This window comes from Gracilinanus agilis, chromosome 1 (assembly GCF_016433145.1).
Source record: "Gracilinanus agilis isolate LMUSP501 chromosome 1, AgileGrace, whole genome shotgun sequence".
NCBI lineage: Eukaryota > Metazoa > Chordata > Mammalia > Didelphimorphia > Didelphidae > Gracilinanus > Gracilinanus agilis.
The window spans coordinates 732,210,301-732,222,562 of record NC_058130.1 but is presented as its reverse complement, the minus strand read 5'-3'; the positions used below and the strand labels follow the sequence as shown (position 1 = coordinate 732,222,562).

Below are 12,262 nucleotides of genomic sequence, written 5' to 3'. Positions count from 1 at the left end.
GGGGACAAGTGACAAAGGGTGTCCTTTACTTTGGGGATGGAAAGGGGGAAGGGGATGATCCCATGAGGGGTGTAAAAGTAGGCCCCAAACCAAATCAGAAGTGTGTGGGGGGGGAGATCGAAACCATTCTTATGTTCCCATCTTGAATACTCAGATCCGGTTCCATGAAGCCTACCCAGGATAGTGTTTAGATGGGCTTGGGGTCCAAACCAGAAAGCGGATGTGGGACAGCCCCTGGAGCTGCTGCAAGGATGGGGAATCCAGAGGATAGCTCAAAGGGGCCCTAAGAGGCCCTTGAGGAAGAATAAGGGCATTAACTCCCAGGGAAGTGACTCATCCTCCTCGATTCTGAGCATTGCCAACTTAGGAAGCATTGACAGGCCCTTCCTTCCCTCTCTGCCACCCCCCACAACTCTTATAATCTCTCACACCTGCCTGTCATGGGGCCAAAAGACACCCACTCTTCAAGAAATGAGAAGGCTGGAAAAGATGATCTCTACAGTCCCTTCCTGCACTAAATACTATGATCTGGTCCTTTGGGTTTTTCCAGAATGTCGCAGTGGGAACACTGGGCTTGGCATTCAGGAGATGGGGGATCCATCTAGGCTCAGTTCTGGGGAACTTTGGGCCAGATGACCTCTGAGGTCTCTTTCTTCTAGATTCTGAGTATTCTGGCCCTGTCTGAGTCTCTACTTCCTCAGCTGTCAGATAGGAACAAGTATAATGCCCACAAAGGCCAAAAGGGATGATCCCTCGGCTACATATTACCCACATGAGAGCAATTATCATCTTTTAGAAACACAAAGTAGTAATGGTGGGAGAACCCATAAAACAGAGAATGTCGGAGCGATTAGGTCAGGAGGAGAAGGTCAGACCTAGGAGGACCCTCAGACCAAAGAATGCCAGAAGTGTGTGTTTGTGTGGGAATCATTAGGACATGGACACACACATATAGAAAATGAAGAGTTTTAAAGCTTACAAGCACGTTACAAATTATTTCATTTGCCCTTCACGGCAATCCTGGGAGGCAGGTGCTTATTATATCCATTTAACAGATGAGAACACTACAGGTGAGAAAGGTCAGAGCTGGAAGGACCTTTACCACACAGGATATTCAGAGCTGGGAGGGGCCTTAGAACATGGAATGTCTGAGCTCGGATGGCCCTTAGGACAGAGGATGCCCACCCTAGCAGGGCCCTTAGGACACAGGGCTGAGAGGAACTTTTAAACAAAAAAATATCAGAGCTGGGAGGAACCTTAGACTCCCTAAGGTCAGACACTTAAGAGATCACCTGGCCCAATGCATTCAGGTAACAGAGGGGCAATTAAATCACAGAAAAAGCAAGTCAACCACTCACAGGCCCACAACTCCTTAGAAGAGCCTCAGTTTCTGTTGTCCCAGTTAGGGCTCTTTCTCCCTCCCCCAGGGACTACCCTTAGGGATGGGTCTCTCCAATGAGCTATAGCCAAACAGAAAGCAGGAGTCTCGATGAGACTCAGTGTGCCTCAAATGAGCTTCTCTAGGAAAAAGGGAGGAGGGACTGGACTGGTGAAGAGGAGGGAGCCTAGAGCTGAGGGGGGTCCTGGGCTTTTGGTCACTGGCTGCTTGGTGATGGGGTGGCAGGACACCAGGAATACTGGTAGTCAGCCTGAGAGGGGGCCCCGTCTAAAGGATCAGGAATTCTGGAGCTGGGGCTGGGATGGCCTGACAGCAAATTGAGTCAGCTTAGCCTCCCTGGCCCCTTCCACCACACACACAGGCAAAGAACACACAAACATGCAGACACATGCAAACATGCACGTGTGCAGATCTTTTCACACGCATGTAAAGACACGTGTGCACATGCACGTATGTATGCGGGCACCCCAGTTAGACACACATGGGCAGAGACTGGTGAGGACACACACACAGAGGAACACTCACACCCCTTCCCCGAGCCGGCAGAAGAAGCTGAGGGCCCCAGGCAGATAGACCAGGATGGGACCTTTATTTCCTAGGCTTTCCCATCAGACAACAGGAGGCTCCATACCTGGGTCCAGTAAACTCAAACATGGGGGGGGGGGTGAGAAGAGGGCTGCGCTCACTGCAGGCAGGGGGCAGCATGGACTGAGCAGAGGGACTGGGGACACAAAGATGCTTTTGCCAAGGCAAGGGGGCACATTCCCCTCCCACTTAATATAAACCAATTTCCTGTCCACAATATACCCTAGCCCCATGCCAGGCAATCCTGAGGCTGAACCTAAGGAAGAAGGATAGGAAATTCTCCCCAGAGTGGGGCAGAAAGTGCTTCAGGTCTTCTCTGGGCCTTTGGGCTCCTGCCAGAAAACTTTCAAGGCATATACCAGTTCAAGGGCTCCAGGCCTGGCCAAGTGACCGGGGCCTAAGCACACTAGCAGTTCCCCACCCTTCCCTGTGGGCAATGGAAAAATATCCACTTCTAAGCCCCACCCCGCCCATCTCCCCTGCGACATTCCCCAGAGAGTTGGACTGGTGCTGAGGTGCCTTTGACGTACTTCCATTGGTCTACCCTCCCCTTGCCCATGGGGGCTATGTGAGATCTTTTAGCTGGCCCCTGCCAGACAGATCAGGCCTCCAGGTATCTGCCCAGCTCTGGTGGGGAGGACTGAAGAGGGAGGGAGACAGGTGCCCCCTGACTGGGTGGTCCATACTCTTCATTCATTCATAGGGACTGACCTAATACTAGGTCACCGCCCAGGTGGAACATGAGCTGAGGCGTATCAGACTTTGGGACAGGTAAGGAATGGGGAAGACGCAGGCCTGGGGCTGGAAGGTACAAGGGAGCCCAGGTAGGCAGTAGGCAGCATCCATCTGTCCGGGCTTTCAGTTTCTGGCAGCGATGACCACAGACAGAGCCACACCCCCGAGGGCTACAGCGGTTGCCCCAAAGAGCCACTTCCATGGAATAGACTGTAAAAAGGGGAAGGGAAATGTTTAGGTGCTGCTCCTCCCTTCTCTGCCCTGAGCAACCTACCATCCCTCCAACTCTGTCCTCAGCCTTACTACTGGACCAAGAGGTAAGAGATAAGTCCAGACTTGTGACCAGGAAGATAGCTGGCCCAAGAGACCTGGCCATGCCCCTGAGCTAGAGAAAAGGCCCAAATCTTTAGCATGGCATTCCCTTTTCAACCTTCTCTCCTTTCTGCTTCCTTGCCCACACCTTCTTCTCTGGCCAGGCTGCTTACCACTCAATCCCCAGAACATCCTCATGTCACCTTCCATGCATTTGATCACTCCATTTCTCCTTGGAAGTCTGTCTTTCCCTCTTTCTTCTGTCTCTCCAAATCCTTTCTCTATCCTTAGATGCCCAGATCAAAGCTATCTCTTCCAGGAAGCCTTTCATGACTCCCCCAGACCACAGGGAGCATTAACTCCTCTAGACTCATAGGGTACCTATTAGCAATAGCCATCTTGGGGCCTTGTGACAGCTCTTGAAGTGTTATTTGAATTTTCCTGTACTTGTGTCCCTGCTCCTTGACTGGAATAAAAAAAAAACTCCCTGAGGGCACAGTAGAGAGAAAAGTTCTTTGGTTTTTCCCTTTCTCCAGAGCCCAGCCCAGCAGTGCTGGTCACAAAGGTACTGATGGATAGGGACCTACAGAGGCAGGGCTGGACTTTACTCTGCCCTGGGATTTCCCCTAAACATCCCCTAGGTTCTCCCCTTCAAGCCTTTCCTATCTATTACAGGGCAAGGACAAATGCAAGGAATTCTACAAATGGAAGAGAGCTCGGGGATTCTCTGCCCAGGGTCAACAGATTTTGGTTCCATCTGTTCCATTAATCTAATGACCTCTGATAAGTCCTTTTCACAAACTAAGCCTTTATTTCTTAGTTTCATTTAAGATGATAATATTAGCTGGTTTCAAAACTCTTTCTATTAAAAAGTCTTTCCTGGCTCTCACATTCTAGGTTCTAAAGGCACCACACACACACACACACACACACACACACACTCTCTCTCTCTCTCTCTCTCTCTCTCTCTCTCTCTCTCTCACACACACACACACACACACACACACACACACACACACTCAATTCTGACATTCTATGGCTTAAGATTTTTCTAAGTTCTGATGTTCTACATTACAAGGTCCCTCCCAATTCTGACATCCAGTTTCCTAAAGGCCGCCTCCCCTCCCAGCTCTGACATTCTCTATTCTAAGGCCTCTTCCAGCTCTGACATTCTGGGTTCTAAGAGCCCTTTCATCTCTACAGTCTAGATTCTCCTACTGCTGACATGCTAAAGTCCCTTCAAGTCCTAAAATTCTATGATTGTGATGCCAACTTGGCTCTGAGCCAGCAGAGCTAATGAAGCTGTGTCCCCACAGCCTGGCACTGCCAAGGATGGCAATGCTTGCCAGCAACACAGAGAGGTCCCAAACATTCCTATCAAGTTCTAGTCAGATCAGGAGGCTGAACAGTAGGAGAAGACTCTGGCCTCCGTGGCTCTCTGAGTCCCTTACCCGGGGGCCCTTGGTGGGGCTCTTGGCGGGCAGTCCACTGCCACCAGCAGTACCGAGCATCTTCTTGTACATGGCGGTCTCTGTGTGCCTCTGGGCAGCATGCTTTTTCACCAGCTTTGAGAGTTCTGAATGAATAGTCTGCAAGGGGAATAGAGAAGGAACAGAGAGCCACCCCAAGAAGTGTTGGGGAGGGATGAAAGCAGGGATGAAAGAGATCCCCAAACCCTTAGATAAGCAGTAAGGGAGTCCCCATTCAGGGCCTCAGTTTGCCAGTAATGGGAAACGGGGAAAGAGAAGCTAGCTACTGACTTCCTAAGAAACAGCTAAAGACAAAATGTCCTGACTTGGCTCAATCTCACCCCAGAGGTTTCCTATTGTCTCATGGGGCTCCCCCTCCTCCTTGGCATAATGGACAATGGGGGCACTAGTAAAATCTGTAAGAGAATAAGAGGGGAAATGCTGCTTCTGGATTTCCAGGAGAAAATAAAGTAAATGAGGATATAGAAAAGAGGCTACCTCCCTTTTCCCCTAGAAAGCTAAATTGCAGAGTCCAGAGCCCAAGTAGGAACAAATACACTCAGGATGAGACAAAGAAGAACAAACTGGTAAAGGGGCTGAGGCAGAAGGGGAAGCAAAGAACCTGGGGGAAGCTACTTTGCCTCCCCCTGTATCCCTCACACCATTTCCTGCAAATATCTCCCTGGGCCTATCAGTCCTAGAAAAATAGAACTGAGGAGACTGCCTGAACCAGTTTCATCTCCTATAAAGTGAGGAATTACACAATGTGCTCAAAGATCTTTGGTAGATCCTGGCCCTCCCCACTCTAGCACAGTTCTAAGGACCCTCCCAGCTCTGACATTATATGTCCTAAGGCCCTCTTAGCTCTGATCTGTGTTCTAAGATAGATATCAAACTTGGCCCCCTGGACAGGTATAGCCTGAATCAGATTAAAATGAAATTTAGAAATGTTTATCAAAATAAATAAAAATATAATGCAACACAGATAATGTTAATTTGTGGTTTTGTTTCTATTTGAGCTTAATACCACTGGTTTAAGGTACCTTCACTCACAAACTCAAGAGCTATAACAGGCCTTAGAGGCCCTCTAGTCCAATGCCCCTCACATTATACATGAAGAATCTATAAGAAGCTTGGAAGACATGACATCTCCAGATCTCTTGGGATCCACTCAGGTCCCTCCAACATGCCAGCACCAAACTGTTTAAGATATTTACCTTGTTGGAAGGTTCCAGTTTGAGGGCAGCTCTCAGGATGGGGATGGCCTCAGCATACTCACCCTGCTGTGCCAGCACCTAGAGGAGACCAGGGATGTACTGAAACTCCTGATGTACTAGGCCCCAATCCTCACTGAGGCAAGAGAAAGAAAGGGTTTTGTCCCTCCTTTTCTCCAAATCTAGCCTCTCCCTAGGGAGATAAAATTCCGGACCTCATTTTCCCCATTTGTAAAATGAAGGGGTTAAATTACATCTCTGAAGGCCTTCCCAGCTCTAATGCTCTGTGATCTCAGGTCCATTCCCACTCTGACATTCTGTGTTCAAAGGGCCACTCCACTCCAGTACTGACATCCCATGTTTTAAAGGCCTTCCCAGCCCTGATATCAGATGGTCTGTGATCACCCTCTCCCATAATAACTGGAAGCAAAGGACACAGAATGGTGTGATCTGGCTGCCCTGAAGAGGATAGAGGCTGACCTGGGGCAGGGTTGGCCAGGGCTCACCTTGCCTTTCCGGAACAGGGCCTTGATGTTATCTGGTTGGTGGCTGAGCGCTAGGTTGCAGGAGTGCAAGGCTGCACTGTAGTGGTCCAGCTTGAGCTGTGAGGCAGCCAGGTTGTTCAGACATTTCACCTTCAGCTCCAACAACTCTGCCTCCTCCTCTGGGCTCACGTCAACTGGCATGGAGGTACAAAGGAAGGTAAAAGGACATAACCCTCCACACAGCCCACCCCAGCCCCTGGAGAGGTAGAGGCCCGGCCTTGGCCAAGGCAAGACAGAGGAGCAGTGGCAGGAGCCAGGTGGCCCTATGGGAACCACTGCAGAGGCCCCAGGATCAAGACCAAGGAAGCCCTCAGGAAATTCCCTGAACATTCAGCCCCTTGGGGAACAGAGGACAGACCCAGGAGGCACCTTTGGAGCTGGCACTGATAGCCTTGAGTGCCAGGTCGTAGGAGTTGGCAGCCAGAACGAAGTCAGCACGCTGGTAGTGGGCATTCCCACACTCTCGCTTGTGGTCAGCCAGAGTGATACGCTCTTGCCCACTCAGCAGCTCTAGGTCAGGCCCGTCCACTGCTGTCTGGAGAGCCACCTCCAGGCGAAGGGTTGAGTTGGGAGGGATGGTAGGACTCCTGTAAGGCCAGCCCAAGGGCCAGAAAATCCAGGAATCTTAGAAGGCATCTGTCACAACTCCCTGGCCTGTGCTGATAAATCCTCCACAGATTCTTTGAATGGGAAATGGGGCAGGGACAGTCTTCCAGCTTTTGTCTAATCCCCAGCTCTGATTCACTTCCCTTCCTAGGCCTTAGAGTCCTAACTAGAAAATGAGTGGTGAGACCAAGTCATCTCTAAGACCTGAGCCACCAAGTCGATTCTAGAGCACAGCAGCTTCCCCTAATAGAAAGCCTCAGAAGGACAGGCAGCATCAGTTTTTCTCTATCACTCAGTTATTGATGGGGAGAAAGAGTAAGGGGAACTGGAAGGGGAAATCCCCCAGCCACAAGGACACTTTTGTCAGGGATAAGAAGAATAGTGACCTAGACTCTGTCTATTCAACTGAGAGAATCTGCCTCCTTCTGCTACACCCAGGGAACTGGATGTTCTGGTAGGCCCCTGGCATGGAGAGAAGGGAAAGAGCCCAGGCCAAGGATGTAGGACACCTGAAGGGTCTTGTCATTAATTTACTATATGAACTTGGACATTGCCCCTCTTTCTGGATTTTAGTTAGCTGACCTGCAATGTAAAGAGGCTGAACTAGATGTATGTTAAAGGCCCTCCCATCCCTGACATCCTGGGCTCTAAAAGGGCCCTCCCATCTCCAACATTCTATATTTAACCCCTTTGCAGCTCTTTAGATTCCATATTGCTCTGTTCTCTGGGCCCTGGTTCCTGTCCTAGGCAGGCCAATGCTTGGGTCTCCCCTCCTCCAGCTCACCTGCCATGAGATCCAAAGCAGTATTTGGCATCTGCGATGATCAGGGCTGTTTCACCCACATTCATGAGCTGCACACTCAGATCCAAAGCCTTTAGAAACAAAGAAGGGGCCCAGATCCCAAAGTATGAATATCAGTAGGGTTAGAGATGGAGAAGAAGCCTTCTCACAATCACCATGGGAAAGGGAAGTGCTTTTATTATTTCCATTTTACAGCTAGGCGAACAGAGGTACAGTGACTTGCCTAGGTTCATACAGTTAGTAAGTGTTTGAATTTGGCCAAATTTGATTCAGGTCTTCCTGACTCTGTCACCAGCTGCCTCTGGGGAAGGTCTCACATCCCAAAGCCCAGGTTGCCCCCTGAGATCAGCACCCTCATCACCATCTCCCCGTCCCCTGCTTCATTGCACCTGGAGAAAGTCACAGTCTCCCAGGGTGAAGGTGATGCTCGGCTGCTCCTCCACCTGTGTTCCATCTTCCTCTAGTGAGACCTTCAGATGCACAGTCACATTCTGACCCTTGGTGGGCCGCTCAGCCCCAGGTGGTGCAGCTACTAGAATCTTCTTTTTAAGCAGTCCATTACCTATGAGAGAAAGGGTGACATGGGGATGAAAGAGGAAAGGCATGCTGGGCGATGAAGTCCAAGGGTTCAAGATTTTCTAATTACACAAAACCAAGTAGCCCCACTGCTCACCCTTAGCACCCTTTTATACTCTAGAGCTTTTTATTTTAGTTATTAATAAATTTTGTCAAATACAATACTTGGAGTATTTGGATATTGATTTTTAATCTTAGTTTTCAGTTCAAGCGTGTACACTTTTTTGGTATTCTCCTAATGTCAAGAGTCTGAAGGAGAAGAACCATGGCTGTTCTGGGTGGATCCCTAGGGGTAAATCCGTAGAAAGGCCCAGACCAGAGTTCTCCAGGAAGGACTACTCACATCCCTGAGATCCCAAGTCAGTCAGGCTCTCACTTAACCAACAGGCACATGTTTAACACCTGCTATGTGCCAGGCACTGTGCTGAATGCTGGCATACAAGAGTAGTGTCTGCAGAGCCAGTGCGATGCCAGGAAGGTACAAAAGACTGGCTGAGAGGGTAATGACAATCTAGAACCACACTTGGAGGAGGAGCATATGGTCTCAAGGTTACTGGGCAACTTTGGACAAATCACTTTCTTTCTCTGGACTACATCATTTCCATCAGTAAAATAGATAAGGGTCGGAAGAACATTAGACCAGACTTCTCCACAACAAGGGAAAGCCCATCTAGAAAATATTCCCATCAACAGTGGGTGTAACAGCAAAAAGGTGGACACAAACTTCATGGACAATAACTGGGGAATGGCTGAACAGATTGTGGCTTGTGATTGAAATATAATATTATCATGTGTTGAGGAAGATGAAGGACAATGGGATTCCTTGATAGTTTGGGCTAGGAAGGAGCTCAATGCCCAACTAGTCAGATCCACATCTAAGAGAGAATCCCCTTGCCCAAAGTGGGAGGAGGGCCTTGTCATCTCTTGGTGGAGCTTTGGTGCTAAGGAAGCTAGATGCTCCTCACGGATACCTCCACCAGCAGCTTGCAGGACTGCCCTTAAATTGACTTCTTCCTCCTTCAGCCACCTGAACATGGCTCTCATGCCTTGATCAGTCTCCTCCTGACTTCAGACCTGGTGCTATAGCCGCTGTGCCATCTAGCTGTTAAATACACTGTTAAATCATAAAGAAGTCTATAAACAACTAAAAGCCCAAGTTTTTTCTTAGCTAAACTATCCTGCCATGTTTCCCTCTACACTTGAGGTGACTTTCTTTTTTTAAATCTTAATAATAAAACTTTACATTTAACTATCTTAAATCCCACCTTCTTGGCATGTGCCCAACGTTCCAATCTGGTTGGACCTTTCCAGGATCTGACTTTGCCATCCAGGGTGTGAGTTATACCTCAAGGTTCTGTGGCAAGCCTAGCAAATTCTCTGATGCCATTTCTAAAGGTGAAACCACAGGAAGATACAGACCAGAGACCCAGAGGAAAGGCCTTTATGCAAGTCACTGATAAAGCAGTTAAAGCAGCCCAGAAGCAAGCATGGCTCCCTGTAGCCAGGACTGTGCTGGAACTAGCTCTGAATGGCCTGAGAGTCAATTGTTAAATTTTCAAAATGAGCATTTATACCTCAGCAATCAGCAAGTTCTACAAATTAAGGATTTCTTTCTTTCTTTCTTTCTTTTTTTGCAAAATTTATCTCATTAGTTCCTCATAACAACTCTTGAGAGCAAGGACTGTTCTTTTTTTAATTTATAACCCTAGCTCTTAGCCCAATGCCTGGCAGACAGTAGGTATTTAATAAATATTGATGGACTGATTTCTATTAATTCCTTATGTCTGTCATTTTTACAGTGAAGCACATTAGACTATATTCACATACTACAGTTTGTCGAGTCATTGTGTGATCAGTGATCACATACTTTCAGTTCCATTGCTTCCACAAAGAGGACTTGAAGGCTTTGTTATTTATGAGAGCTTTCTATTTGTCATGGACCTCCTTGGAATATATGCCCATGTTCCCAGTGGCATAGATGGCCCAAGAACAGTCCCTGCTGAATAAAGAGTCAGTTACTTTTCTTATATAATTCCAAATTATTTTTATAAAATAGTTAGATCAGGGGGGCAGCTGGGTAGCTCAGTGGAGTGAGAGTCAGGCCTAGAGACAGGAGGTCCTAGGTTCAAACCCGGCCTCAGCCACTTCCCAGCTGTGTGACCCTGGGCAAGTCACTTGACCCCCACTGCCCACCCTTACCACTCTTCCACCTATGAGATAATACACCGAAATACAAGGGTTTAAAAAAAAAAAATAGTTAGATCAAAGCCAGCTCTTCTAATTCATTCTTCTTATTCTCCTATTTATTCCTCCACAGCCTCTGCAATATTGATTATTGCTGCCTTTTTAAATGAAAAAAATTTTTTTCATTAGAAAAAAATTCAACTTTTCTCTTTCCCATCTCAACACCTAACCCTGAATTGAGAAAGTAAAATAAAACTCCTGTTATACACATGTCAAATAGAGCAAAACAAGCTTCTGTCCTGGCCATGTCAGTCCCCAGATTCATGCTCTTCTGGGTTATGTCCCTGTCACTATGGTGAGGTTCCTTTTTTTTGTTTGTTCAATCTTCAGACTTGTTGTCAGGGCCAGAGTCTGAATACTCCCAGAGAGAATCTCTGGGCTGGTCCTGCTGCTGTTCTTTCTTAAGAGTACAGAGTGTTATGTGATTCCAGGATATCGGCTTGGGTTCCCAAGGAATTGTACTCACTGTTCCCCTGGTCTGAGCCCTATAATTTTCTAACCTGAGTTTGGGTCTGAGCAGCAGACCTGTGGGATTGCCTCTGGCTGGAGTTCCAGCAGACTGTTGCTGGACTCATCCACTGTCAGTCCAATGGACTTTGGTCTAGGATTTCTGCTCTGATTATTCTGTTGCAGGTTTCAGAATGGGTTAGAGGCTGGAACTGAGATCCTGAGCCCTTCCTATAGTCAGGCACATAGTTACTGCTGCTGCTTGCTTCTGAATTATCTCCTTTGGAACATGGCCTGGGGCCCATGACTGCTCCTCACACTGAAATGCTACCCCCTCCTCAGTCTGCCTTGGACCTATGACCCAGAACCGGGCAATGATCTATAGACATTCCTGTGTGCACCTATTCCTACACCTTTCACCCATAGGCCCCTCTGTGCTAGAATGCTCCACATGGACATTTCTGGCTAGAGTCTATTCCTTGGTGGTCATAGACCTCTCTGCTTCATTTATTTATTTGTTTGTTTGTTTATTTATTTATTTGTTGTTTATTTAATTTAGAATATTTTTCTATGGTTACATGATTCATGTTCTTTCCTTCCCTCCTCTCACCTCTCTCCTGTAGCCAACGAGCAATTCCACTGGGTTTTACATGTGTCATTGATCAAGATCTATTTCCATATTATTAATATTTGCACTAGGGTGATTGTTTAAAATCTACATTCCCAATCATATCCCTATAAACCATGTGATTAAGCAGTTGTTTTTCTTCTGTTTCTACTCCCACAGTTCTTCCTCTGCATATGGATAGTGTTCTTTCTCATAAGTCCCTTGGAATTGTCCTGGATAATTGCACTGCTGCTAGTGACCTCTCTGTTTCTTATGTCAATCTGGGCTAGAAAAATGACTCACTGTAATTTTTTTCCCCTTGGATTTTCTGATCAGGATTGCACTGAGGGAGGGTGCATTTTCTAGATCTCCTTGGAGAAACTGGGGTAGGACCTGCTGTATTTTTTCCTGCTACTTCCCCAACTTGACTCTATCTCTCTATTGCCAACTTTGTTCATCATTGCAAAACTGAAAGGGGGACATGTGAAACCTCAGAGCTGTTTTATTTTGCATTTTTAAAATGACTGATGATTTGGAGTTTTTTCAGATAGTCATTGGTAGTTTGCAATTCTTCTGAGAACTATTTCTTCATATCCTTTGACAACTTTATCTATCTCTTGAAGAAAAAAAAACAATCTTACATATTTGCATAAATTCCCCATATATTTTGGATATCATCAGCCCTTTATCTTTTTCATGATCAACTCTATCCCTTATTTAT

At 47.3% G+C, this 12,262-nt stretch overlaps 1 protein-coding gene across 1 annotated transcript in view; it reads right to left on the bottom strand.

The window, feature by feature from the left end:
• Positions 1-1,971: 1,971 nt before the first annotated feature.
• Positions 1,972-12,262, bottom strand: part of FKBP8 (FKBP prolyl isomerase 8) — a 34,339-nt gene continuing 24,048 nt past the window's right edge. The window contains exons 4-10 of the mRNA XM_044672310.1: positions 8,057-8,229; positions 7,650-7,738; positions 6,629-6,846; positions 6,221-6,393; positions 5,718-5,795; positions 4,483-4,620; positions 1,972-2,929 (exon numbers count right to left, since the gene is read on the bottom strand). Coding sequence (XP_044528245.1) covers positions 2,843-2,929; positions 4,483-4,620; positions 5,718-5,795; positions 6,221-6,393; positions 6,629-6,846; positions 7,650-7,738; positions 8,057-8,229 — 956 coding nt within the window. The 3' untranslated portion in view covers positions 1,972-2,842. The remainder of the gene's footprint in view (positions 2,930-4,482; positions 4,621-5,717; positions 5,796-6,220; positions 6,394-6,628; positions 6,847-7,649; positions 7,739-8,056; positions 8,230-12,262) is intronic.